The sequence below is a fragment of the Mytilus trossulus genome, chromosome 3, assembly GCF_036588685.1.
Source record: "Mytilus trossulus isolate FHL-02 chromosome 3, PNRI_Mtr1.1.1.hap1, whole genome shotgun sequence".
NCBI lineage: Eukaryota > Metazoa > Mollusca > Bivalvia > Mytilida > Mytilidae > Mytilus > Mytilus trossulus.
In genome coordinates this window covers 81745360-81773138 of record NC_086375.1, presented here as the reverse complement: position 1 = coordinate 81773138, position 27779 = coordinate 81745360, and the positions used below count along the sequence as shown (strand labels likewise).

Below are 27779 nucleotides of genomic sequence, written 5' to 3'. Positions count from 1 at the left end.
AGTGTTGTTAAAAGTTCTACGGCAATGATGTATTATTCATTAATAAAAGTGGAGCACATGAATACATTGACCAGATAAACTGATGATTTTACTAGTAAATATTTTAAAAGCAGTTTACCTTTAAACCAGTAATTATTTTTGAATTTTATAAAGAAATGCTAATTTTATTTTTATATTAATGTACAATTGTTTGGTGTGTTTTAAAGTGTCTCATAAGCACGGTGGGTATGGTTGTCCTGCGAGAGAACGTACTGTGCTGGTGATTCGGTCCTGACAGGTGCTGGTGGGTCTGATTCTGTGCTGGTGGGTTTGTTTACATTGTATCAGAACGGCAATAAAACGACTGTTTTGTTGCTTAATTTTTCTCTGGTACATCATAAGTACCATGTAAAGTATATTACAACAATATTTTATTGCAAAAGTCGTGCAAGTTCGTTAAATGAAATTGTCCTGACGCTGTGCTGGTGATAAGAAAAACGGTCCTGGTTCTGTGCTCCTATGTCCTGGTTCTGTGCCTTTATATTTTAGTCAAAAGTGGCAATTATTCAAGATCGTTGATGCTTAACTGTAATTGACTAATAAGCTGTTATCTGTGTTCTTAAATTGACTTTATTGTCAATCGGTTTACTGCAATTATGAAAAAAGAACCCATAATATTTGAATTGACTGTATTCTGTTTTTCTCATTTAAAATGATTTAAATAGCTGTTATCTATGGCAAACCGTTTTACTATTTATTCGAATTTCAAGATATCTCCTATAATATATAAGATATCTCCTTTAATATATAAGATATCTTATATAATTTAATTTTTATAAGATATCTGATAAAGTTATTAAGATATCTCATAAAATTTATAAGATATCTCCTAAAGTTTATAAGATACCTTGTATAGTTGATAAGATATCTTGTATAGTTTGTAAGATATATTGTATAGTTTATAAGATATCTTGTATAGTTTATAAGATATCTTGTATAGTTTATAAGATATCTTCTAAAGATTATAAGATATCTTATAAAGTATATGAGATATCTTATAAACAATTTTTATATAAGATATCTTATAAAGTTTATAAGATATCTTATATAGTTTATAAGATATCTTATATAGTTTATAAGATATCTCATATAGTTTAAAAGATATCTTATATAGTTTATGAGATATCTTAATAAGACAATTATATAAGATATCTGATTAACTATATAAGATATCTTATAAACTATATGAGATGTCTTATAAACTATATAAGATATCTAATAAACTTTAAGAGATATCTTACAAATTTAAGGAGATATCTTATAAACTAAATTAGATATCTCCTATAATATATAAGATATCTCCTATATTATATAAGATATCATCTTTATGAGATATCTTATATATTATATGAGATATCTTATATATTTATATTATATAATATATCTTATATATTATATAAGATATCTTTAATGTAATATAAGATATCTCCTAAATTTCATAAGATATCTTATATACTTAATAAGATATCTTATATACTTTATAAGATATCTTCTAAAGTTTATAAGATATCGTCGAAAGTTTATAAGATATCTTATAAAGTATATGAGATATCTTATAAACAATTTTTATATAAGATATCTTATATAGTTCATAAGATATCTTATATAGTTCATAAGATATCTTATATAGTTTATAAGATATTATATATAGTTTATAAGATATTATATATAGTTTATAAGATATTATATATAGTTTATCTTATAAACTATATATTTATCTTATTTACTATATGAGATATCTTATAAACTATATAAGATATCTCCTGTAATATATATGTTATCTCCTATAATATATAAGATATCTTATAAAGTTTATGAGATATCTTGAAGTAAAAATAAATAGCAAAACGGCTTGCCATAGTTATCGGTTATCAACATTTTAATGTACTGAAATTATAAACAAAACAGACATACAAGACTTACAAATCCAAGAGCGCCTGACTTGGACCGGACGCTAAAATGCTTGGGGATTTAAAATGTTTTGTACGAATCAAAAACAAACAAAGTTGATCAAGACAAACAATCAGACTCAGGTGAGCCTGAACACTTCTTAGATGAGTTTGGATAATGAATTCAGTGTAATCTAAACATCCTGAATATTGTTTCTCTGACAAATTTGTTTAATACTGTAGATACTTTTTTTTATTCAACCAACTGAAAATCAGCCTTGTTTCTGGGCGTAAGAATCATGCGTCTCCAGCAGCTACAATCAAATTTCATTGTAAACAAGTAAGTGCTGACTAAAGGATGACTAGTCTATTATAGTATTAGAGCTTTTTAATGTCTTTTACGGTGTTTTTTTTATTCAGCCAAATGATTCTGTGCGTTAGAATCATGTGTGTGGAACGCATATTTAACTGAATAAATCAGACAAACCTTAATGTCAATATAAGACCCCCTCTTATAAATGTCGCTTTACTTTAACCTTATAAAACTGTTTAAGTTAACATATTATGTAAAGAATCATCAATTGAAGGGCATTTAATATCTTAAATAAAACTATTCTAATTAGATATATTTTCATCTGATATTGGACGGAATATGTTTCTCATTTATGTAATATGAGTTACTATTATTTGAAAACGCTTAAAAAACAGCCAAATGGATGCACCAAAGTAAAAAAAAGGAGTCACAGATCCGATTGAATACAATTATCAGCCAAATTTTATTGATTTTGTAACATTTGTTTCAAATATGACAAACTTTTTACACAAAATCACCAGCACCGTATCAGGACCCACCAGCACAATGACAGGACCCACCAGCACAGTATCAGGACATGCATAAACTGAGAAAATGCCAAATTTTCTTACATTGCACGGGTTTTTCACAAATTAATTTTGTCATTGGGATTTGAGTATAGAAAGCGGACTTCATAAGCATTTTTGTTTTATTTTTCCAGTTCTAGATTTTCTGAAAATGAGCCCTTTTGTGTTACGCTTACTGAGACAGTTTGGAGGGTCAATTTTTTAATGGTTTGCTTATAAACCCATAAGAAACAAAATTGAAAAATCTCAACTGTTTCCTTCCATTTTTTATGAGAGAAAACGTCAAAAATCATCATTTTCGTCTTTGTTTACATTTTTTCAATGATCACCAGCACCCGTCAGGACCGAATCACCAGCACAGAACATTCTCTCGCAGGACAACCATACCCACCGTGATAAGTCTATTCTAAGGCTGGATATCTGATCTCTGTTTGTATTATGAATTGTTGTATATATATATTGTCTGATCAAATATGTGACACTATAATAAAATAATTATTTATTTATTTATTTATTTTATTTATTTGTATGGAATTCAACAGGTTAATATCTTCGTTTAGTAAACGATAAACTTGCATTGACATTACCACGACGAAAGGCATGGTGGCAAAATAGAAATAGGAATATGTGATATTAGTGCCAATGAGACAACTCTCCACCCAAGTAACAATTTATTAAGTAAATCATTAAAGGTCAAGATACGGTCAACACGGAGCATTGGATTACACCGAACAGCAAGCTATAAAGGGCCCCAAAATAACTAGTGTAAAACCATTCAAACGGGAAAACAAACGGTCTTATCTATAATATAAAAACGAGAAACGAGAGAAACACATATGAACTACATAAACAGACAACTACTGTACATCAGATTCCTGACATAGGACTTATAAATAAAGAACACTTTATAAGCAGGTTAACAAAAATGAAAAAAAAATAAGTCTCATTTAGGCAAAATTCTAAAAGAAATACACCAGCAGTTAGTTTTTTTGAGAAATGATAATGATAAACTGCATTCTTAAAGAACAAGTATTAGAGTGACTTGACAGTTGTACCGTCTTAGGTCGCGAACTCTGCATTGTATCGCTGTCACAATTCCCCATTCAGTTCGAATAACGATTTCAGAGTCCGGAAAACCAAAATTATCCTGCAACAAATGTTGAAAACATCAACGACTACATGGTTTCTATCTTTTTACGAGCACATTGTTAAATGTCTTGTCCTCGAGATGACTGTTATTAATTTTACATTGCACCAAACTGCGGTTCACTGTCAGTATAATGGGGACTATAATATGAGACGTTGTTATAGATAAAGGCAATCTTAGAATGTTAAATGTTTATATTATACATCATTGTAAGAAAATGTACAGATGATACTGTAACCAGAAAATGATAACGAAATCAGCGGAATCGTTTAAAAACCAATACGGAGCGAGTACGCACGCGCCGGAAAACTAAGCATCTCCTGCTAAGTATGCATCAACGTCTTCACGATTCCATAGGTATGGTCATATCGACTATAATTACTTTCACAGCTAGTCCGGAAAATGACAAGATTGATAAAAATGATTGTTGGACCAGAGTAGACTTGTGGTATCTATGGCAGAGATATCTTGTCAATAGTATAAATCAAATACTATAACGAAAGACGCAGATACTGTAACAATCAAATATATCACACCGATGACTAGCGTAGTGCTGGGAACAGTATATCTAACACAATATCAATATATATGTTCCTGCATAGTGGAAAGTTCAGATTTTATATCCAATAATCTTGGTTTATAATTTCAAAGACACTTTAAAAACAGACCAGCAAAAATCTGACTTGAGACTTTTAATCTTGCTTTAAATATTTGTTCAGCTAAAGATTTCCCGCACCCAAGCAATAATCAGGATTGCCTTTGTGTTCAGTAATCATAAATTAATCAAATAATTTCTCTTGTCTTTATTTTTTTAGATTTTTGTAAATTTGTTTTAGGATACTAATGTTCCCTCTATTCTAGTTTGTATTTGTTGTTCCTATATTGTCGCTCAATGCCTTAAATTCACCGTCGTCAGTTGTATATGATTGTCAATGTAGAGTGGTTTTGTATTTACAGTCATTATTATATCTTTGAAAATTCAATGCTTTAGTTTATTTTCCGTAATTTATGCTTTATTGGTAATCTAATTGGCTTACTTATTTTCTGGTACTTTATTCACGACATTATTGTTTGGTGCTTCATTTCCGTTCATTATTGTTTGATACTACATGTACATGTATATTTGGTGCTTTTTTCGCCGTTATTATTGCTTGATAATCTATTTGGCTTCATTATTGTTTGTTACTTTTTTCACGTCATTATTGTTTTGTATTGAAATAAGAAGCCAAAGAGACAACTGTCTACTGGTCAGATACCTTATTATCTGTCATTGGAGCTCGGTATTTAATTTCCCGACATTGTAGTTTTTTTAGTTTCATTAACATTTTTATAGTTTGGTACTTTATTTCACGCCATTGTAGTTTTTGGGCTTCATCTACCGTCATTATTTTTGGTACTTTATTTCACCGTCATTATTGATTGGTGTTTAATTTCCCGTCATTGTAGTGTTTGTGCTTTATTTACCGTCATTATTTTTGGTACTTTATTTCCCCGTCACTATCATTTGGTATTTTATTTCCCGTCATTGTAGTTTGATACTTTATTTCCCGTCATTGTATTATTGGACTTTGTTCTATATGTGATAATCTGACTTTGATGTACCGTTTGTTGAAGTGTACACATATTTATGTCTCGTTATCTAAGTTTTTACACTCTATATGTTCTTAATCGTAATAATGCTTCACGTTTCTTTGTTGGAGTTTTTATTTTGGTAAACTATTTGAACAGTTTTTATTGCTTTTCACATTTCAATTTCTGTTGAACACTGCTTGTTCTTGAAAGAAATTCCTTATCGCATGTAGATTCATTTTTGCTTCATGACATTTTTAGTCATGTTAAATAAATGAATTCAAATCTCTATTTCAAGATGACAAAATCTTTGAGAAATGCTCCTAAACATTGCAAAATATGACATTTGATGAAATTTTATTTTGTTTAAGCTTTTAAATCTAAAAACAATAAAGTACGACATGATACAAGGAACAAAACACTTGATTTTATACGCATCTAACCTAAAAGGGGATGACTACTCTAAATATTTAACATTTGAAAACGTGAAAACTTAAGTAATACTTAAAAGGCAACAGATTACTTTCGGTGTGTTCGGATAGGAATGCTAAATACGGTAAAGTCCAGATTACGTCAGCCTTGAGGTCGCTTACAGGGTCGATTCTCAAGTAAAATCTATCAAACATAAATGTGAAAAACAACTAACCTTATAACTTTCTTCTTTTTAGACATGTCACGCTTACTTATATCTATCCTCTTACGACCGGCCATTAGAATTACGGACATTGTGACACCAACACTGACAATTTATGGTAAAATAACTTGTATTTCTAAAGCTGCCAGTAGGAGTAAGAAGTCGGCAGACACAACAGACTTAAGTTTCTCGAGTTCTAAAATTTTAATAAAAACAAATTGATTACTTTGAATAAACACAGGTAAAATGAAACATACGTGTTGATGATTGGTTAATACGATGGCTTTGAATAAAATAGGAATTAGCTAAACAAGGTATAAGTCGATAATATCGAGCTGGCCTCTCGGGTAATGCATCAGTCTTCAGAATTAATCCTTTAACATGTCATCCAATCTCGCAATTAAAGTTTGAAATACTGATACTGTAAGGCGAACAGTTCAATTAATTGATCATTAATTGCCTCGTATTGGGTGTTATACTCCGAGGAAAAACAAACAATTTATCCTAGCGAAAAAAATGTTATTTCAGTTATTTATGATTGGCAATAAAATAAACAATTTACTGAAGTTAAATTGTAAATAGTAAGTCAATTAATACTGACTAGTGAGGTCACTGACTGGTCGAAGCTGACATGACAAAACAAGCTTCATTTTATTTTTACTTTATTATGATGAGAAATTCAAAAGCTAATCTAAAAATAGCGTGATCAAAGATGCAGAAGCGAGTTTATGAATTAATGTCTCATAAGAGATGCACGAAAACGATTTTATAGATAATGTGAAAGTGATGCAGACGAACACATTTGTCAAACTAGATACCATAATAATGATTGTGGCCAAGTTTGGTTAAATTTGACTCAGTGAGTAGTTTCAGAGTAGAAGATTTTTGTCCAAGTTAACGGACGACGACGACGGATGACGGACGTCAAGTGATGAGAAAAGCTCACTTGGCCTTTCAGGCCAGAGCCAGGTGAGTTACCCTTCCGGAGCACCTGAGATCACCCCTAGTTTTTGGTGGGGTTCGTGTTGTTTATTCTTTAGTTTTCTATGTTGTGTCATGTGTACTATTGTTTTTCTGTTTGTATTTTTCATTTTTAGCCATGGCGTTGTCAGTTTGTTTTAGATTTACGAGTTTGACTGTCCCTTTGGTATCTTTGGTCCCTCTTTTGAAAACAATTTAAATGATAGTGTAAAAAGAGACGAAAGAATGAATTTAGTGATAATGTGAAAAGTGACGAAAAAACGAATTTAATGATAGTGAAAAAGGAGACGAAAATACGAATTTAGTGAAAGTGTGAAAAGAAACGAAAAAAACGAATTAGTGAGATTGTGAAAATAGACGAAAAAAAAAGAATTTTATAAAGTGTAAAGAGACGAAAAAACAATTTTGTTGAAAGTGTGAAAAGAGACGAACAAAACTATTTGAGTGACTGTGTGAAAAGAGACGAAAAAGCGAATTTAGTGATAGTGTGAAAATAGAAAAAAAAAATAATTTAGTGAAAGTGTAAAAAGAGACGAAAATACGAATTTAGTGAAAGTGTGAAAAGAGATGAAAACCCAAATTAAGTGACTGTGTGAAAAGAAACAAAAAAAAAAACCGAATTTCAGTGATATTGTTAAAATAGACACAAAAAAAGAAGAATTTAATGATAGAGTGTAAAGAGACGAAACAAATATTTTGTTGATAGTGTGAAAAGAGACAAAAAAAAACCAAACCCAAATTTAGTGATATTACGAAAAGAGCCAAAAAAACTATTTGAGTGACGATGTGAATAGAGACGAACAAGCGAATTTAGGGATAGTGTGAAAATAGACAAAAAAAAACTAATTTAGTGATAGTGTAAAAAGAGACGAAATTAAGAAGTAAGTGAAAGTGTGAAAAGAAACGAAAAATCGAATTTAAGTGATATTGTGAAAATAGACGAAAAAAATAAAAAAATAGTGATAGAGTGTAAAGAGACGAAAAAACGATTTTGTTGATAGTGTGAAAAGGGACGAAAAAAAACGAATTTAGTGATATTGTGAAAAAGACGAAAAAAACATTTGAGTGACATGGTGAAAAGAGACGAAAAGTCGAATTTAATGATAGTGTGATAGAGACACGAACTAAATGTTTGTATAACTTGTACATAATAATAACATGTAAATATATAAGTATCAACAATTAATGAGCTAAAGAAATTATACTGTTCTTGAAAAACTTGGTAGATTTATAAAAAATATAAATTTGAGGGTCACTCCTCCTGGTGGTTAGTTTGTTATTTAATGTTTATTTATGTGCTTTATTTTGAAAAGGAATTGTGTATACATATAGCTTCTTTGTAACTATTAATTTGCAGTTCATGAGAAATAAAAGTCATTCATTCATTCAAGCTATGCTTTGTTGAGGTCCTGAATATAAATGATGTCGAATTTTCAATTTACACTAACTTCTCATTAATTAATCATGGCCTTTATTTTGTAAAATCTTTACAAGGAAATTAACATCATATTGGACATAAAGGATATACTCAATAAATAATTAATAGTCCAATTGTCAAGTAAATCTGATAAAATATTATTTTCATTCCATTGAATGCACATTTAACTGGTTCCGACCAGTTTGCTTCATTTCCACATGGTTTCTAAATTTTATCTCTTATATTTTTCCAGCAATATCCATTCATAGCTTTTCATTTGGCTTAATTATAGTAACAGTCCAAGTTGGCGACTATACTTAGGGAGCTACCATTTGATTTTTATGGGGGGGGGGGGGGGGGGGGGGGGGGGGGGGGGGTAGGATGAAATTTGAAAAAAATAGGCAGGACAGGAGTTTTGAGTAAAAAAAAAAGGCAGGATGAGACACTTGCAAAAACAAAAAGTCAGGACGACAATTTAGGTAAAAAAAAGTCAGGATAAACTAAAAAAAAAAAAGGCAGGATCGAACAGAGTGAAAAATAAAAATGCAGGACAGAGATTACAGTAAAAAAAAAAGGCAGGACAAAATTTTTCATCCTAGCCCCCCCATAAAAATCAAATGGTAGCTCCCTTATTCACCCCAGTGGCCATGCAAAAGAAAATGATCGCTGAACCTGTCAAGTTATAAGTAAAAACACCAGTAACGATGATCATACATATCTCATTGAACGGGTATAGCCAGGTGCATATAAGAATGTAACCAACCTTGTAACAGCTAAACTAGAAATGACAATGTAAAAATCAGTTGAAAAGGATTGCCTTTCTGTCGACACTTATTACAATAACAACAAGACGAGGAAAACACAAGGTACCATTCTGAGAGTACTTACAGATACTCCAAAGTAATTCAACGATACATATACCTAATAGATACACATCCATCTTTTCCCAGACTAAAATATCAATCAGATCACAGTCAACGAAAAAAAGTAAAGAGTCTGAGACCTTGTGCAATGCCTAAATATACGTGTCAAGAAGATTTACTGTTAAAAAATCATTGAAAGAAGTTTCAGCTGTAAAGAAAGCCATTTATAAGGGAAATTATTTTAAATGTTATGAAATTCACACTACATACGAATCAATCGTTCTACTTTCAGAATTGTAATCCTTTGTGAAAATATGTTATAAAAAAACATTAAAACATTCAGTTAGACTACGTGTATAGTTTAGCTGTGTTATCATACGAATCTTGAAAAATGAATATGACACATTTGAAAAATTCAAAATTCAAGTACATAATACATGCATTATAAATGTACTCATTTTTGCTTAAGTTACCTACTGATACCACATAAATATGATAAATACGTTTACTTGCACTAGTCGTCGGGCGCTCTAATAAGTAATCTTAATCCTTATTCAAGCAGCTTCAAGTGTATTTTGTTATTGTTTTGTATGTCCCTGTAGCTTTGTAATATCCTTAAGTCGGAGAAGAATTTAGCAACTAATGTATCATAGGTAAAATAACATGTAGATAATTACCGTTTCCATAAAAGATTGAAAGCGTTTAATTTTTCATGTAAATATGTAAAATATACCAGGGATATATTGTAAATTATGCAATTAAAACATTGCTTACTTATCCTGCCAAACGTATGTTCCTAACTTGTTGGTTTGTATTCAGTATCGAGGAGTGAATATGAATATTATTTTGACAAGTTTTAAGTGTAAATACTGAGATTTCACCGAAAAGTGTTTTTTAGTGTGACTTCCAAAAGCCACTCCTAGAAAATCAGCATATTTAAAAAAAAACCAAAACATTTATCTTTCCCGTGAATTAATGCATTTATATCACTTGATGACACGGTTTTTGTTTGATTTGATGATACTGTGAATGTAATGAGCTGTCAGTAAAGACAAAACGTATTTACATGGTACCTGCCTGCCTTGTCCATCAGCATTATGCCACAAATCTCTTTTCATGTAGAAATCACGCATGGAACTAATTGAAATGTTAAAACTTTCTTTGTAAGGTCCTGTGTCATTTACTACCTAAACCTCCTTTCGACAGTCATCATCATTGTGCTGAATGTCTGTATTCTACATGTGTCATAATAGGCAGCAACCTCATCTTATCATCACGGTCGCCTGCTCTAAAGCTGGGGCCTATCGCAGAAACTTTTAAACATATTGCTAATGTTAAATGTTATCGTAAAATTAAAATTGAGAAAGGAAATGGTGAATATGTCAAAGCGACAACCACCCGACCATAGAGCAAACAACAGCCGAAGGCAACCAATGGGTCTTCAATGTAGCGAGAATTCCCGCACCCGTAGGAGTCCTTCAGGTGGCCCCTAAAATATGCATAATAGTACAGTGATAATGGACGTCATACTTAACTCCGAATTATACACAAGAAACTAAAATTTAAAAATCATACAAGACTAACAAAGGCCAGAGGCTCCTGACTTGGGACAGGCGCAAAATTGCGGCGGGGTTAAACATGTTTATGAGATCTCAACCCTCCCCCTATACCTCTAGCCAATGTAGAAAAGTAAAAGAATAACAATACGCACATTAAAATTCAGTTTAAGAGAAGTCCGAGTCCGATGTCAAAAGATGTAACAAAAGAAAATAAATAAAATGACAATAATACATAAAAAAACAACAGACTACTAGCAGTTAACTGACATGCCAGCTCCAGACCTCAATTAAACTGATTGAAAGATTATGTCTTCATCATATGAATATCAGGTACAATCCCTCCCGTCAGGGGTTTAGTATCATACTATCATAAAATATATGAGAAGAACATAACCCGTGTAATGCCAACAACTGTTTTTTTTTAGAAATAAATGTGTTTAGTTCCGATGCAAAGACCCTATCAGTAAATCAGTGTTAAAGCCAAAATATGCAATCTTTAATGACCTGACAACAGTATCGTAACTATATCCCCTTTTAATAAGTCTATTTAAAGGTTTTGTTAGTTTTTGAGGAGAATACTGACATTTTTGTGCTTTATAAAGAATATTTCCATAAAATTTTGGATGTGAAATACCTGAACGTATAAGATGTCTGCATGTTGAGTTATATTTACGAATTATTTCCTTATACCGGTGATAAAATTTAGTAAATGTTTTGACCAGTTTGTGATATCGAAAACCCTGGTGTAATAATTTTTCAGTAATACATGAATTTCTCTCGCTAAAATCTAATACGTTGTTACATACACGAGCGAATCGTACAAGTTGAGATATATAAACACCATAAAATGGTGACAAGGGAACGTCACCATCTAAAAATGGATAATTAACAAAAATCATCTCTTTTATCATAAATTTTTGTATGAAGCTTCCCGTTTATGATATAGATATCAAGATCGAGGAAAGGGCAGTGGTCATTGTTATCATTAGCTTTATTTAAAGTAAGTTCTACAGGATAAATTTCTTTAGTATACATACTGAAGTCGTCATTATTGAGAGCCAATATATCATCCAAATATCTAAAAGTATTGTTAAACTTTTGTATCAAATGTTGTTTTGATGGGTCTTTGCTAATTTTAGTCATAAATTGTAGTCTCTTTCGTACTAAAAGTACTATTTTATGTGTCTTTGTAAATTATCACTTTTACTGTTTGAACTATTTTTGTTTATATCCATTTGTCGTTGCTCAATACTTATACATTTCGTTATTGTGTTATTGTTCTATGGTAAATTTTTGTATTCTTGTCTTCCGTTTTTACTGATGTGCTTTGTTTATATGCCTTTTATACCCCTCTTTAAAAAAGTGGGGTATACTGTTCTACCTTTGTACGTTCGTCCGTCAGTCCGTCCTTCCGTCCCATGAATATTTTTCGTTGCATCTTTCTCAGTAACTACATTACCTAAAAATTGGTTTCAGGGTTTATATGAGTCAAGCTCGGCCATACGGATTTTTAGTGTACGTGCAATGAATTAGTGTCATGTTTAATTGATACACTATTATCTTATATTTTGTTTTATGAATTATGCAGACGTTCTATATTTTGACCCATGCTTAGTTTGTTAACACTATATTCAATACCATATAAGTTACCTGCAATGTACCAAATGGCATGTTTGTCTTTCAAAGAGAAAATCAATGTTGCTAGTCCAATTGTTTAGTAAGAGCAAATAATACACTGCTCACTATTCTAAAGAGTGCCAAAAAATCTTTTGTACTCTGTTAGTCTTTTGAAGTAAAAGGTAGTATATTTTGTTTGAACTCAAATATCATCTAAAGAGGTTAGATCTTTTAAAGTATTCAGTTTAATATCTGAGTTTTGAAGAAATCTTGCAATCCTCCTCTCTGTGTTTCTTATCTCAGGATTAACAGTTCACCTTATGTTTAATAAATGAGTCTAACTTTATAGGATTATTGTTTTGTTCCACAATAGATAAAAAGTCAACTCTTCTCCATATTCTTGTATAAAGACACAGAAATATGATCTATCATTCAAAGTAAAAAAATATTGCCATGGGGAAGATCTAAGTCTGTTCAGACTTTATTTCATTCTTATCATTCTCATTCCAATAATCATCATTATCATCATCCTCAGCAGCAGCAGCAACAGCAGTACTCTCATGTAATCAGTTGTATTATGTATATATATAGAAATAGGACCTTCAGAGCCATTTACATCATCCTCTCTTTCTTAAAGTAGTTGGAACCAGGTTCAATCCACCATTTTCTACATTTGAAATGCCTGTACAAAGTCAGGAATATGACAGTTGGTGTCCATTCGTTTGATGTGTTTCAATCTAATTAAAATATTTATCTCTGATTACGTTGTATATACTACATCAATTAGATTGGATGTGTTTTATCATTTGATTTTGCCATTTGATTCGGGACTTTCCGTTTTGAATTTTCCTCGGAGTTCAGTATTTTTGTGATTTTACTTTTACAGTTGTCAGTGTCTTTAGATTCTTCGGACCAATTATTACTGTTGCTTCAAAAATCGAAACATGCAATGATGATCCCATCCAATAATAACATTAAAAGTGTCATTTTCACTGCACTAAATGCACAATAAATTTCTTCTCAATGAGGCTAGATGTTAAAATATAAAAAAACAAAACATAACTAGATACAATTTTTGAAAGAGCTAGTACAACAGAAAAGAACCAACAAAGGACTGAAAAGTACAGCCAAAATCTGACAAGGAATCCGAGGTAATCTGATATGTGTTAAAACATTTTCTTTGGAACGATCACATGATTTCTGTGGAGAGGAGGGGAGTGGGTCGTAATCCTTGGCTAGCGAAGACGATGATTTCTAGTCACCACCCAATTATATACTACATTTATGCAAATAGCACTTTATAAATTTGTTGCGTCCGAAGTACTTTTCTAATTCAACTTTCACCAGAAATGCTCAACTGAACCAAAACTGTGAAGGCCAAGCACGATTAACGCTTGAAAACGTATGGAGCTACTGGGAGTCAGTGTTTAACGACCTTGACTAGCTGTTCAGCCCTCGCACGATCGGCTCGGTGCCCGAAGGCGTTTTTGGTGAGCTTGAAATATTTCTGCAGTGGGTCAGAAACAGGTGGAAAACCGCCATTTTGGTTTTGCTGATTTTTTTTTTTACTATTTTGATATTTCTTTACAGTCTATGCTCCACAACGGCTGCTTTTAGTGCCAGATTGATCTACTTGGCAGCCCACTAACCACGATGACGGAGTACTGGTCTATGAGTCTCTGACGTAGTTATAACGATGACAGTGAGATGGAGGTCCATTATCTTACACCTATGATACAGCCCTCGGACGTGAGTCGGCACAACCCTCCCCAATCCATAATAGGTATTGGAGTGTATGCTGACACGGGTATTTACATGGACAAGATGTAGACTGCAGCGTTGGATTGGTTTCTGTCATCGAAAGTAGTAAGTTGTTGATCCATCTAGCAGTAAACCTTCAGTAAAAGCACGTTCGTTTTAGCTGTAGACGTGACTGTGTATGGAGCTATAAGATCAAGAAAGCATTTTATGTTGTACCATTAACTTTGTTGAGAGTTTACAAATACTTGTAATTGATAAGCTTTATATTAGAACAATTAGTCCCTCCCATTAACAACTAAATATCTTACTAAATATAAATATAATTTGATACATGCTGATTCTTTCATTCAAATTGTTATATCTATGTTAAATGCCGTATCAAGACAAACAGAACATTTAATTGTAGCTAATTTTTAGATAAATAACATTACAGCTAAACACCTGTTAGTTTCTGGAAGAATTACCTTGTACTTTAGAATAATACAACAGTTGTCCCAAATACAAACCAAAAAACTAATAACTTAACCATACAGTCAATAATTTGTAAAATGTTCCAATGTACAAGTGTTTGTCCTAATGATTACTATTTATATTACAGCAATATTTTTTTTTAATTGATGACCTTCGAATTATTTTTAATAATTGAAGGATTGATTGTAAATGAACCCCAACAAAGCTGGTTCAGCATAGCAAATGGAAATGTTGGGTAAACAGAACTGGATCATCAACCCATCGACATCGTTTTGCTGATTGGGTTTAGATGTGAATAAAAGGTGACGTGTGTATATCCGTCGATGAGACAATCAACCAAAGACGCTGTTCTACTAATTACCGAAGATGCGTGCATTTAAGAGATGACTGTACATATTTGTAAGTCTTTGAAGAAATAACGTAAACAAGTTGCTTTCTTTAAAAAAAGAAATGCAATCGTAAACCCAAAATGCTTGTTTGGCATTATATATATATTAGATAATTGTTTAATAAAGATGTATTGTCCTATATTACTTTTGTTGTGCATAAGAATTAGAAACTGACATTGCCTGTTTACTTAATGTAATACCGGTTTACACATCAACGTCATGATAGATCCGACGTACGTCGGCCGTTGTAAAAAAAAAATATTGCACGCTACCAATACGCTAGTAATTTTGATGTATTCAACCTTTCAATTATATCTGTATTGTGTGCACAACCAGCTTAAAGCATGTATTGGGTGTGCGTAAAGCGTACCTAAGCGTTTCTCCTAGTCTTTCTACATTCCCAACTGCAGGTCTGGCTATATGTGAATGTTTCTTCTTCTTTATTATTCAGCACTCCATCAACATACTGATGATAACGTGCCGGTCACTGATTTTACTATAAGTCTGTCACATTCGCCCGTCTGTTTACATGATTACCAGTCCGTCTATGTCCACTGGTTCGTCTACATGTTCACTAGCTTTGAAATAGCTTTCGGTAAGTGCGATTATTTCAGTGATTTGTGTCTATTGTTTTATGTAAGTGATTATTGTGCACCGTACCCATATTTTTAGGGACGCGAATTGCAACTGATATTTTACAGTTTTTTCTTGCGATGTAATGTCTTTAAGGTTTGGTCCATTTGGGAGGATTGGGTTTATGGCCACCACATTGTTTATGTACCAATGTCCATTCTAAAGCCAGGAAATTATTTTGTAATCAATAATTAATAGCTGTTTAGTTTTGTTTGATTTTTGTTTTCAAATCTTAATGGTCGGGGCATTTAATAGCCGACTAAATAGTGTTTTTTTTTCATTTTTGGAGGCCGCTCGGTGGCATTTTAAGACTTACTACCACGTCATTGTAACTCTGGTTGGTACTTGTATCATTAGTGCTGGACCATGGTCGATCCTATGCACCTTTGAGGCAGGCGGGATATTTTTGTAGATCTTGTACAGCTCAAACTAATGTGATTAGTTCCTGTACTTCTATGTCTAGTCCCATGTTGCATGCCAGTGGTTGGAGAGGGTGTAATATCTTCTGTAGGTTTGATGAAGTTTCACCCGTATCGGACTTCTTCTCCAGAATGAAAGCTTTAAGGCGACGAGTATTTTTGTATGCAATGTGCCCTTAACGTGTCTCAAACTTATCTGTAGCGTTTTCAACGCTCGTGTAGCGTGTATATTATGTGCGTGCTTGACAAACGCTTGGGCTGAATGAAATTTTTTATGTTCCATTAAAATTTTCCTGAAGTAAAAGGGTTCACCAAGCGTATACCTTTGTATTTCGACGTACTTCAAACTTATGGAACGCGGGTTTAAACGCTTGCGTAGCGTTCCTCTGGTGAGCAACTAAGTTACGCATACGATGATACGGACTTTGTTAATTTTCTTTTTTGACTGATTGTTTTACATTGTCATTTCGGGCTCTTTTATAGCCGACTATGCGGTACGTGCTTTGCCTGTTGTTGGAGGCCGTACGGTGACCCATAGTTTGTATTTCTGTGTTATTTTGGTTTCTTGTAGATAGTTGTCTCATTGACACCAAACCATATCTTCTTTTTTATATTCGATATCTTATCGCCGACCTGGTTAAGTCTTCTAAAAATGCATGCATGATTCATTTTTAGGTTATCAGTCGTAATTAAAGTGGCACATTTAATTCGTTGTTTCATTGCTTAAAGTATCATTTCTTACATCTGCATGGTCAAATGTGTATTTTTATTAAAAATAAATTTTAGATTTAGATTTCAGTCACGGTAATTTTTTCCCCCTTCATATTAAATATCTATACTTATCAGTCGCATTTAAATGTCGAAAAGGATTCAGAGGTTATTATGTGACCTCCTTGTTTAAAAAAAAAAAGTAAATTATGTTGCAATATTTAAGCAAAGAAAATAACTTTAAATTTGCAATATTAATGAAAATAAATACGGACATAACTTTCATAATTAGTTTTAACGTTATTTTCAATAAACGATTTTTTTTTTGAAAAATCCACGTTTTTACACCAATTTGAGGCACGTATTTATGATTATATTTCCATGTCCTTGGTCTATCCTAGACGTACAATTTTAAAAAGTGCTAAAACTTTTTTTAAAGATTTTATTTTTAATTGTTCTCGTTAAAATATTTTATTTTTTCATATTCAATATCTATTCAATTTTATTTTTAATAACCATATTTTTTTTTATTAAAGTTGCAATATTTAACCAAAAAAAAAATATATGTAATTTAATCATATGTACATCTTCACTAATCGTTAAATCTAAAATAAAATGCTACTAAAACTCTTTCTAAAGATTTCATTTTTAATTATTCTCGTTCAGAATATAAAGCGCATTGTTTACATGAAATCTTATTTCATATCTAAACACAGCTGGTTACATCGTTTGACTAATTAAAATACTACGCATGTAGGTTAATATTAGCAGCTTGTAATCGTGTGCAAGAAAATATTATATCATAATAAATTTCAGATCATACGTAAAATATTTCTATAGCAACTTAAGATGCTAATGCATATTCAACAGATTAGGAAGCTATTGCGCATGCATTTGAAAGGTGGTCATAGCTATTGCGCATGTATTTAAAAGGTGGTCATATAAAGAACAGAAGTGTTCCGAATAACATCCGGTGTTCCGAAAGACTACATCACTCGTCCAATATATACTGCGTAAACCCTCAGGGGTTTACGCAAAAACGGGATGCAACTGAATAACACTCGTATTTCGAATAGACAGAAAAATATGTAAGTCATTCCTTATAATTTTATTCTAAAAAGGAATAAATATTGATAAAAACGTCGTTGACGTCGCGGTCACATGACAAAAGTATGTTTAGGAACTGATAGAAAAACAATTTTAACCAATCAGAAGACGTGCATAACACATCCAACATTAAATTATTTATAAATAGACGACGTAAACAAAGTAGCGTGGAATTGATATCCAGAAAAGCCTTCTATGTTTAATTTTGATAATGCACAAAATCCTCATCTGTTTCGCAGTCTCTATATCATCCGTACTTGTTTCACTATGGTAATACGAATGAAGTTTGAGATAATTTTCTATAAGAAAATATTGTTGTATTAAAAGACAGAAAGAATACACGTTTGAATAACTGTTTACCGAGCAGGTAACGTTGAATGGTAATTTCTTGGCATGTTGCCATTTTGTTTAGTTTCTTCTGCTACATATTTTGACATCAGATTCGGTCCTTTTTAAGCAGAGTTCTACTGTGCGTTAACAGGGGCGGACCCAGCCATTTTAAAAAGGGGGATCCTAACCCAGGATAAAAAGGGGGAGGTTCCAAACACGTCCCCATTCAAATGCATTGATCATCCAAAAAGGGTGGTTCAAACCCCGGAAACCCCGCCCCTGGATCCGCCACTTGCGACTGAATTGTTGTGTGTCTACAGACGGTGGCCAGAGCTACTAGTATATAGGAAGAGGGTTGAGATCTCACGTAACATGTTTAACCTCGTCGTATTTTTTCACCTGTCCCATGTCAGGAGCCTCGAACCAGTTTGTTAGTCTTGTATATCTTTTATTTTATTTTGATTAATTTGTTGTTTCACAGTTAAGTGTGACTTGAATTTTTACTGAACTAGTACACATTTTTGTTTAGTCTAAAAGGCCATCTGGATTTCTTGCTGTGTTGAAGACCTTTTGGTGGCCTAGTGCTGTTTGCTTGTGGTCCGATTGTTGTCTCTTTGACACATTCCCCATTTCCATTCTCGATTTTATTGGTAATAATACAGAAGTACCAACTTTCGTATATTAGAGTTTCGTTAGTTTTCTCAATTGAATTGTTTCATATTTTTCATGTTGGGGTCTTTTATAGTCGACTATACATTTTGGTTTTTATCATTGTTGAAGGCCGTAAGGTTGCCTTTAATTGATTAATACATCCACTTCAATTGAACTTTAATGGATAGTTGTCCCTCACCTTATCTTAAATTAACTACGGGACCTAGTACATTGGCAAAAATAAAATCAGCCGAGAATGAGAAAATACATAAACACATTAGTTTTCGGGGGAAAAAAAACATGATTTCACTGCAATGTTGTTTTAGAATTTCCCTCAGACATTTCCTTTGGAGATATACCAAGGATTTGTATGCCCGTCCACCTACGATACGGTAGAGGGACATTTTTTTTCTTTTCTGGTTTGTGTGTCCGTTAGTTCGTCCGTCCGTCATACCGTTCTTTCGTTCATCCGTAAGTCCCGTCCGCTTCAGGTAAAAACATTTGGTCAATGTAGTTTTTTTATGGAGTCCAATCAAATTGAAACTTAGTACACATATAAAGAAGAAGATATGGTATGATTGCCAATGCGACAACTGTCCACAAGAGACCAAAATGACACAGACATTAACAACTATAAGGGCGTTTCTCAATAAAAGCGTTATTTTCAGACCTAAAAAAAATGGAAAATCAACTTGTCTAAAATTTAATTTCAAGAGTTATTTTGAATACCTCTATAATAGACCTGTTTGTAAACAAAAAGTGCAATCTTAAATATTCTTTAAAATGATATTATTTTCATAATTTGTGTACTTTTTCGTAGGGGACTTTTGTCCCCTACGAAACTTCTTCTAAACACACATATTTTTTGTAATTTTAAATGTTTCCTATAGACATTCCAGTTTATTTACTTTAAATACTAGAAAAATATCATTTTTTTCTGAATTGGAAAACCATTTTTATCGATAAAGATTAGACAGTACTTCACAGGTTCAACTTATGTTACGTAGTGGACATTTTGATGCGTTTCGTAGTGGACAAAAAGTTTCGTAGTTGACATCAACCCTATCATATGTTAATAAAAACCGATAATAAAAATTACATGAAACTAACCCTTGTTATTTGTTTTGCACGAATATAATTGAAAAAAGATTAAAAAAAGACTGCATGGTAGTGATAGTGTCCACTACGAAACGTTTTTCTTCCATACTTGTTTCGTAGGGGACCGTTTCGTAAGGGACGTATTCGCATGTTTTATTTTTTTCCCACAATCCCTATATTGCAATAGTAACAAGACTGATTGTATTCATCAAAGCATTTATCAAGCTGTACACTGATATTTTTTTCATAATTTTAAAACCAGATACTGAAGGAGATTTGACCCGTTTCGTAGTGGACTTTATCATAAATACGGTATCGACGGTATCACTCTGGTCCATTTGATGTGCTCAATTTTTCTTACCAACAATTTAATTGCCGTTATAAAAGCATTACTTCTTTTGTAAGACCCTAATGTTTATATCTCTTGCAAACAAAAATTACATTGATTTTATAGAACTGTTTATTGGCAAATTTTAATGACTTCGTTTCGTAGTGGACATTTTGTGAGGGACACACCTTCTGAAATTAAAAAACCTATATTGAAAGCTGTTTATTAAAATATGTTGGCTCTAAACATACTTTTGAATATTTAAAGAACTTATGTAAAGTAAAAAAAACATTTATTTCTTCATTTTTTTACGATATTTTAGAGTATGAATGTTGAACAGGCGGTATAGGGACATGCCATTTTGGTTGTTTTGGAACAATCTTATCAATCCCTCTAAAAATAAACTGTTTCTTTGCATAAAAATGTTAAATCTTATTCAATGTACTGACTGCACAAAAAAATACTTGCAAAGATCAAACACATTTTTTTTTTAAGTGGCTGGGACAAGAAAATACGTTTTTATTGAAAAACGCCCATAAGTAACCGTACGGCCTTCAACAATGAGCAAAGCCCATACCGCATAGTCAACTACAAAAGGCCCCATATGACAATGTAAACCAATTCAAACGAGAAATTGAGTTAAATATATCACATATAAGTAGGCATTTCTGAAGCCCCTCCTTATTTAGTACTTTGTGGAATATCGGTAAACTGAAATTAAAAAGGTAGTCAGTCAAACCATACGAAAGGAAATGTTCCGAACAGATGATAAAAAAAAACCCGGGAAAGAGAAAACTAAACAAAGACCACGTTTATAATTTAAAAGACTTTCACAGTAGGTGTTATTTTGCATTGATATTGTCACTTTGATGTAAAGATACATTATTGTGAAACTCTGTGAAATATTTCAGAACCTACTTAATTCAGGATGTGATCTTGTCCATAAATACGAGTTACAGGTTCACAACTCCACAAAATTCTGAGGGATATCACTTTATAAATGATGGATTGTCCCTCAGACAAGGGATCAATTTGCTGTATAAAAACTAAAAAGAAAAACTTATCTTTTGTAACTTAAGGTTTATCATAACAAATGGAAGAATATGGCTGTATTTACACCTCACTCTTGAGTCTCGTGTAGTGCAGTTTGACCAGTTTTGAGGCCTTAAAAAAGGGGGAGGGGTTCAAATATTTAACCTAACTTTGTTTATTTTTATGCCAGTAGTGATGAAAAAAAATCCATATTTTTTTTTATCTTTCTGAAATGGGGTTACATTATTTATCTTGTAGAAGTATATGTAGAAGCAGAGGCCAATCCAGTTTTTAAGGACATTAAGGTTCATCATTCATTGTCATTTGACATAACAAAAGTATGGCCATATTTTCACCTAAAAAACTTCTCTGTTTACACACTTGCCTATGCAGTTTGGAAAGTTTATGGCCTGGCATCAACTAAGATGACTAGATATATAAGAGTTAAAGGCATTTTGTGTTTCAGAAAGATAAAATCCTTTTTGGATCTTGATGGGCATTTTTTGTTAATTCCTGCAGAAGGTATAAAAATTAACAAATGCCTGAATTGTATTGATACTGTCCACTCAGAGCTTTGACTGCCCTCAGAGGCAGCTGCTTTAGTCATGCTTCAGTGATTGACTTTGTAATCAACCAATTTTTTTCAACAAAAGGGGGAACACTCTAGGCCTTTTAAATGTACAGGTTTGTGTGTACTCGCTGAACTTTTTTAGGTGTAAACACAGCAATTTGGTCTTTTTTAATGTGATGAACAATATTAACAATACATTCAAAATGAGGACAGGTTTTGTCAAAGATTCCCCAGAGTAGAAACAAACTCCTCAAGTACTTACACTTCACTTGAAGAAACATTCAAAGAACAAAAAAAAAAGACAAACTGCTAACAACACATACAAAATGTAGTTTTTATGATATAACGGTGATTGTCCTAAACATGCATGCAATATTTGCCACTGGACATTATGCAACCAACAATCAATCCATCAATAATTGGTCAGTGTATTGTGGAGAAATAACATCAGTTAGTAATTTTATTGAATTTAACACCAAACATTATACTGTCTTCTTGTATAATATGAACACATGACAATGTAATAATAAATCAGCTGCATAATTTTGATTTTACATTTTAACTTTGGCTAAGGAATAAAGAGTTATCTTCAATGTTAGATGTTTAAAGAAAACACAAGTTGTCTCCCATGTTACAGAGCTAAAGAATAAATCAAACCAAGTAAATATTCAGATCAAGTAACATGTTAGATATATAAAAAATATGGTATGATTGCCACTGAGACAACTATACTCCAAAGTTCTAATGAAGTGGATATAAGCAATTATTTGCAACCATATGGCCTTCAAAAAGAAGAAAAAAAAATACATGCACATTATAGTCAGCTATAAAAGACCCTGACATGAAAAATGTCTAGTTTCAAAGACTGATTATTTTCAAACATCATAATTTCAATAGACAATGTATGCAATTCTACTACCAATTTAGAAATTTTAAACTGAATTAATCATGAAAAGTGCTTATACATGTATATTTAAAACAAACATAATGACATACATGATAAGTCTCAAAACAAAGTCTTTAAATAAACTCTTAAAACCAGATGCCAATCTTGACTCGTTCAGAAAAGTTACGAGTTACATGATATTTATGGTTTTTTTTTTAAACATGTTTAATGGGTTATTAAAACAAGGGGTGTGAACATGGTGTATTGAAAAGAAAAAGAGGTGGTCATGTTGAATGTTCTGTATCCGGAATTCCGGCATTTACGTTCTGTATATGACTCTATTTTTTGTAACTTCTCTTCACTTCCTGCATTGTTTTGAAAGCATTTTGACCACTATTTCTTGTTATTTCCTCACTCTCTCGTAACGTGGTAAGTTTTTTATATTGATAATATTGTCGAACATATTTTATTTAACCCCCGTAAATGATTTTTATTTGATATTCCTATTGTAAAGTTAAATTTTGAGATGTAAGTTGTTTATGAAACTCCCGGCAAATTGTAAATCTATGGAACGCCATTCGTGACATTTATGTATTCGTCACTACTTATAGTATGTATGGCACGCCATTTGGGACACTTTTGATCAATATTTCATTTTTGTCATTTTTATTGTATTTTTGAGTAGAGAAACATTTTATGAATGCTTTTATGATGTTTTGATCAGATTGTAAAGGTTGTTTATTTTTTCTTTTCAGTTTTTACCTTATACTAGAATGATGCACTACGCACCCATTTGATTTCTTGTCGGTGCCTTATATGAATAAAGTTGTGCAAATAAAATTCTTGTTGGTTATCTGGTTGTTTATCCTAGAAACAGCACATTGAAAGAGTAAAGCAATACCAATTTATTTATATTTGAATTTAATTTTCCAGTAACAATGTCAAGGAAGATATATTTTGCTGGAAGTATCAGGGCTGGTAGAGATGATGCTGATCTGTACGCCAGACTTATAGAACAGTTAAGTCAGTATGGTAAAGTGTTGACAGAGCATGTCGGCAACTCAGCAGTTGAAAAAGGTAAATTTGCTAAAGAGGTACATTTTTACTTGTTATGAATCCACCTGCAACATTTTGTTATGGTGGTGAGACATAAACAGAGGTGATTTTGAGAGCGTCCAGGGCCCCTGTATGGAGTTATTTATATGGTCAATGCATAGAATTTTAACAAGTTCTTCTTATATTACCCTGGTGTGATAGGCTTTTTCAAAACTTCTAGAGCAAATACTGAAACACTTATAATGTAAGAATATGATAATTAAATTAGTTATCAGATTTTTGGACATTGGAAAGTTGTTTTTAAAAGTTGTATCACCCTGCCCCATGGAAGTAAATTTCTTATGCCCAATGTTCATGTAATCATTTCATTGGATTTAACAACATATTTATTTCCTTTATCTCAAATTAAATTTTCATAATATAGAAGGATTATATGATGATTGTGTTCCAATAAAAAATGTTTGAAGAAATACATGTATCAAAGCTTCATGAATACATTTTAAGACTTTAACAGACATACCATTATAATCGTTGATGTTAATGCTATTTTTCAGAAGAAAAAGATATGAGTGAAAAGGAAATTCATGACAGAGACATGGAATGGTTAAATGAAAGTGATTGTAGGTATATAAATAGATGACGAAAAAAGAGTATTGATTAGAATATGGATAACAGGATTAGAGTGACCTACAATAGAAATTTTGTCAATTGCACAAAGAATTATAATTCAAGGAATAAGTTTATACCTTTAAGAATCTTCACTACATGTATAAAAAGCAATTATGCACCTTGTATTTTTTTTTAATTCAAATTATTTTTAGAGTTTTTCCCTAATTTAATCATGATTTTTGCCATCACGTTTTCTGGAGGGTAAAAATATTGTAAACGAAACTACTTCACAACCCTTAGAACTTATTTTTAAGATTTAAGATCTTCACTATATAATGTCAAAGTGCACCTCACATTTGTGTACTTATTCAAATGATCTTTGGGGTTTCTTTGAGCAAATCGTAGACTTTTCCATTGCTTTCAGAAGTCTTATTTTTTTCATTTATACCTGTACTATTTATTATCTTAGTGCTACTGAGCCCTTTTATAATACTTAAAGCCAGTTTAAAATCAATGAAGAGACATTTGATAATTGGTTCTCCTTCAATAGAGCAAAAAGGGATATCTGGGACTTTGAAACCATCCTCACATGGAATTCATTATGAATAGCAGTACTACAAAAAACTATTTGTCTTATATTGTTAACTGATGAAAAAATGTATTCACTCAAATGTAAAAGAGAACACAGCATTTTACAGCATTTAATAAAAGACTCGAAAAAGGATTTACAATGGATGTACCAATTTGACAAAATGTCCTTTCTATCTTTTACAGATTTAGTAGCTGAGGTGACACAACCCTCCCTTGGTGTAGGATATGAAATAGGGAGAGCAATAGATTTGAAGAAAACTGTACTTTGTTTATTCAGACCACAAACAGGAAAAAGTAAATTATTTCATCTTATACTGTAATTTTACAAACATTTTTGTGACGTGTTTATTATTGTGAATAGTTTAACCAAAGCAAAGAGTCTCCTAAAAGTATATAATGGAATACAGCATTCCACATAAAATGCAAAAAAAAATCTTGCATTTTCTACCATTGTTGAAAAATAACTGTTAAATACATTCCTAAATTTTTGAACTTAGTGAAGAAACATGAATGTGATGTGCATGTTACAAACAAATGTATATAGGATTATGTAAATGATTTACCAGGAAATATTCAAGAGAATTTTTACTGTTTTTTTTAATTTTAATTTTTCAATTATTGAATTTTACAGAAAATAAACCTTTGCTTCATCATCATTAACTGGAAAATAAGAGATGTGGAATGATTGCCAATTAAGACAATAACCCAGATGAGTCCAATAGACTAAGATAAAAAAATAATTTCAATTTCTAAAGCACCTTTAATAAGAGTAAAAGATAAAAACCATACTGTATAATGATTTATAAAAGGTGCAGACACTTTGTGTTTGTTTGTATGTTTATCATACTGGACATTTTACTTCTATATTAGAATGACACTAAAGAAACTGTCAAAAAACATAAATTGAGTTGAGAGTCAGCTTTATATTAAACATGTAAGAGGAACTTTCATGATTATGAAAATAAATCATAGTTTAATTATTATTTTATCTATATTTCAGGATTATCTGCAATGATTCGGGGAGCAGAGAATGGATCAACGTTTATAGTTAAAGACTATAAAGAATCAGAAGCACCAACAATCTTTAAAGAGTTTTTTAAAGAAGAATTATAAAATATTTTTAACTTACCTTGTTTTTATGTTCCTTTCAATAATCTATATTTAGATTTTAACATCTAAAGTATAATTATCCTTTAAGCATAGGAGCATATAAGCTGTTGCTTTATCTTTAGAGCCTTTAATCCATGTGTTCCAGATATATGTATCTTAAAACATTTTTCATTGATCCTGCCATACTGATTATCTTTAAAAATAGCTGTTTACAAACTTTGAATTATGCGAAATACAAGGGATTTTCTACCACTTCAAAATTATCTCATTTTTTAGTGCAATACCTATAGGAATGTCGACACTTCATATTTTATTTTATTTGGACTTTCAACTTTGTTGATTGAAGATTCACTGATGAGTCTTTTGTTGGTGAAATACGTGCCTGGGTGGAAAAAAAACCAGCCTGAAATTTCTAACCATTTAAATAGAATTTCCAGTAGTCCATTACTAGACTTGTAATACACTTCTGATAATTCATATGCTTCATTTGAAATATACTTTTTATTTCCGAAAATGTTAGCATAAAAACAATTTACTTGATTTAACTTGTTTAAACTGATATTTAAATAATAGAATATTGAGTGCTGTTTTATAGCAGAAATAGAGGCAACAGTAGTATTCCGGTGTTCAAAACTCATAAATCAATTGAGAGAAATATCCTTTCTACAAACCTAAACTGAGGCAAACACATCAACTATAAGAGAAAAACAAAGGAACAACGGGAATACCAAAGTGCATCAAAAACAAACGCCAACACACTTATAAACACTATTTAATAACTACTGTATTCTTGACTTCATTCAGGACATCTTATAATAGTGGTTTTATGGCATGTCAAACCTCTTACTTTATGACAATGTTCAAACATATTGTTGTTTAAACTGATATTTAAATAAGAGAATATTGAGTGCTGTTTTATAGCAGAAATAATGACAACAATGTATTCTTGAAATATATTGCTTTCCTTTTAAATGCACAGTTATGTCTACACCAGATCTGAAATATTGAAGCATTGTTCAAATAGTAATTAAATTGAGAATGAAAATGGGAAATGTGTCAAAGAGCCAACAACCCGACCATAGAATAGCAGAAGGTCACCAATAGGTCTTCAATGCAGCGAGAAATTCCCACACCCAGAGGTGTCCTTCAGCTGGCCGCTACACTAATATGTATACTTGTTCAGTGATAATGAACTGTTTTTTGTTCATTTATGCAATTTATATCGAATTTTTTTTCTGAAGATTTTGATAAAATGCCAGAGTTAATCTACAATGTATGAATGGATCTGGATGCGAAAAGGAAAGAGACGCAATGAATTTGAGACAACAGATAGTAGACCTTTGTACAAATATCTCGAGGCAATTGAGTTTAAAAATATCCCTTGAAATCTAAAAGGAGCGAAACATGGTGCATAGGGAGGAAATAGAATCCAATG

The 27779-nt window shown here is 31.8% G+C and overlaps 3 protein-coding genes across 4 annotated transcripts in view; 1 reads left to right on the top strand and 2 right to left on the bottom strand.

The window, feature by feature from the left end:
• The window catches only part of LOC134712604 (uncharacterized), a 44500-nt gene extending 38093 nt beyond the window's left edge, over positions 1-6407 (bottom strand). The window contains exon 1 of the mRNA XM_063574325.1: positions 6170-6407. Coding sequence (XP_063430395.1) covers positions 6170-6249 — 80 coding nt within the window. The 5' untranslated portion in view covers positions 6250-6407. The remainder of the gene's footprint in view (positions 1-6169) is intronic.
• The window catches only part of LOC134712608 (maleylacetoacetate isomerase-like), a 270737-nt gene that overhangs the window by 104142 nt on the left and 138816 nt on the right, over positions 1-27779 (bottom strand). The gene's annotated exons all lie outside the window — the stretch shown is intronic.
• On the top strand, positions 21242-26436 carry LOC134709769 (putative 2'-deoxynucleoside 5'-phosphate N-hydrolase 1). Of its 2 annotated transcripts, none has more exons than XM_063569917.1 (5): positions 21242-21324; positions 23912-24055; positions 24589-24654; positions 25418-25528; positions 26235-26436. In XM_063569917.1, the coding sequence occupies exons 1-5, from the start codon at positions 21255-21257 to the stop codon at positions 26345-26347; spliced, it is 504 nt and encodes a 167-aa protein (XP_063425987.1). In that variant the 5' UTR covers positions 21242-21254; the 3' UTR covers positions 26348-26436. The 2 variants fall into 2 exon arrangements, with proteins under 2 accessions (XP_063425987.1, XP_063425989.1); XM_063569919.1 differs by lacking the exon at positions 21242-21324 and adding an exon at positions 21804-21859.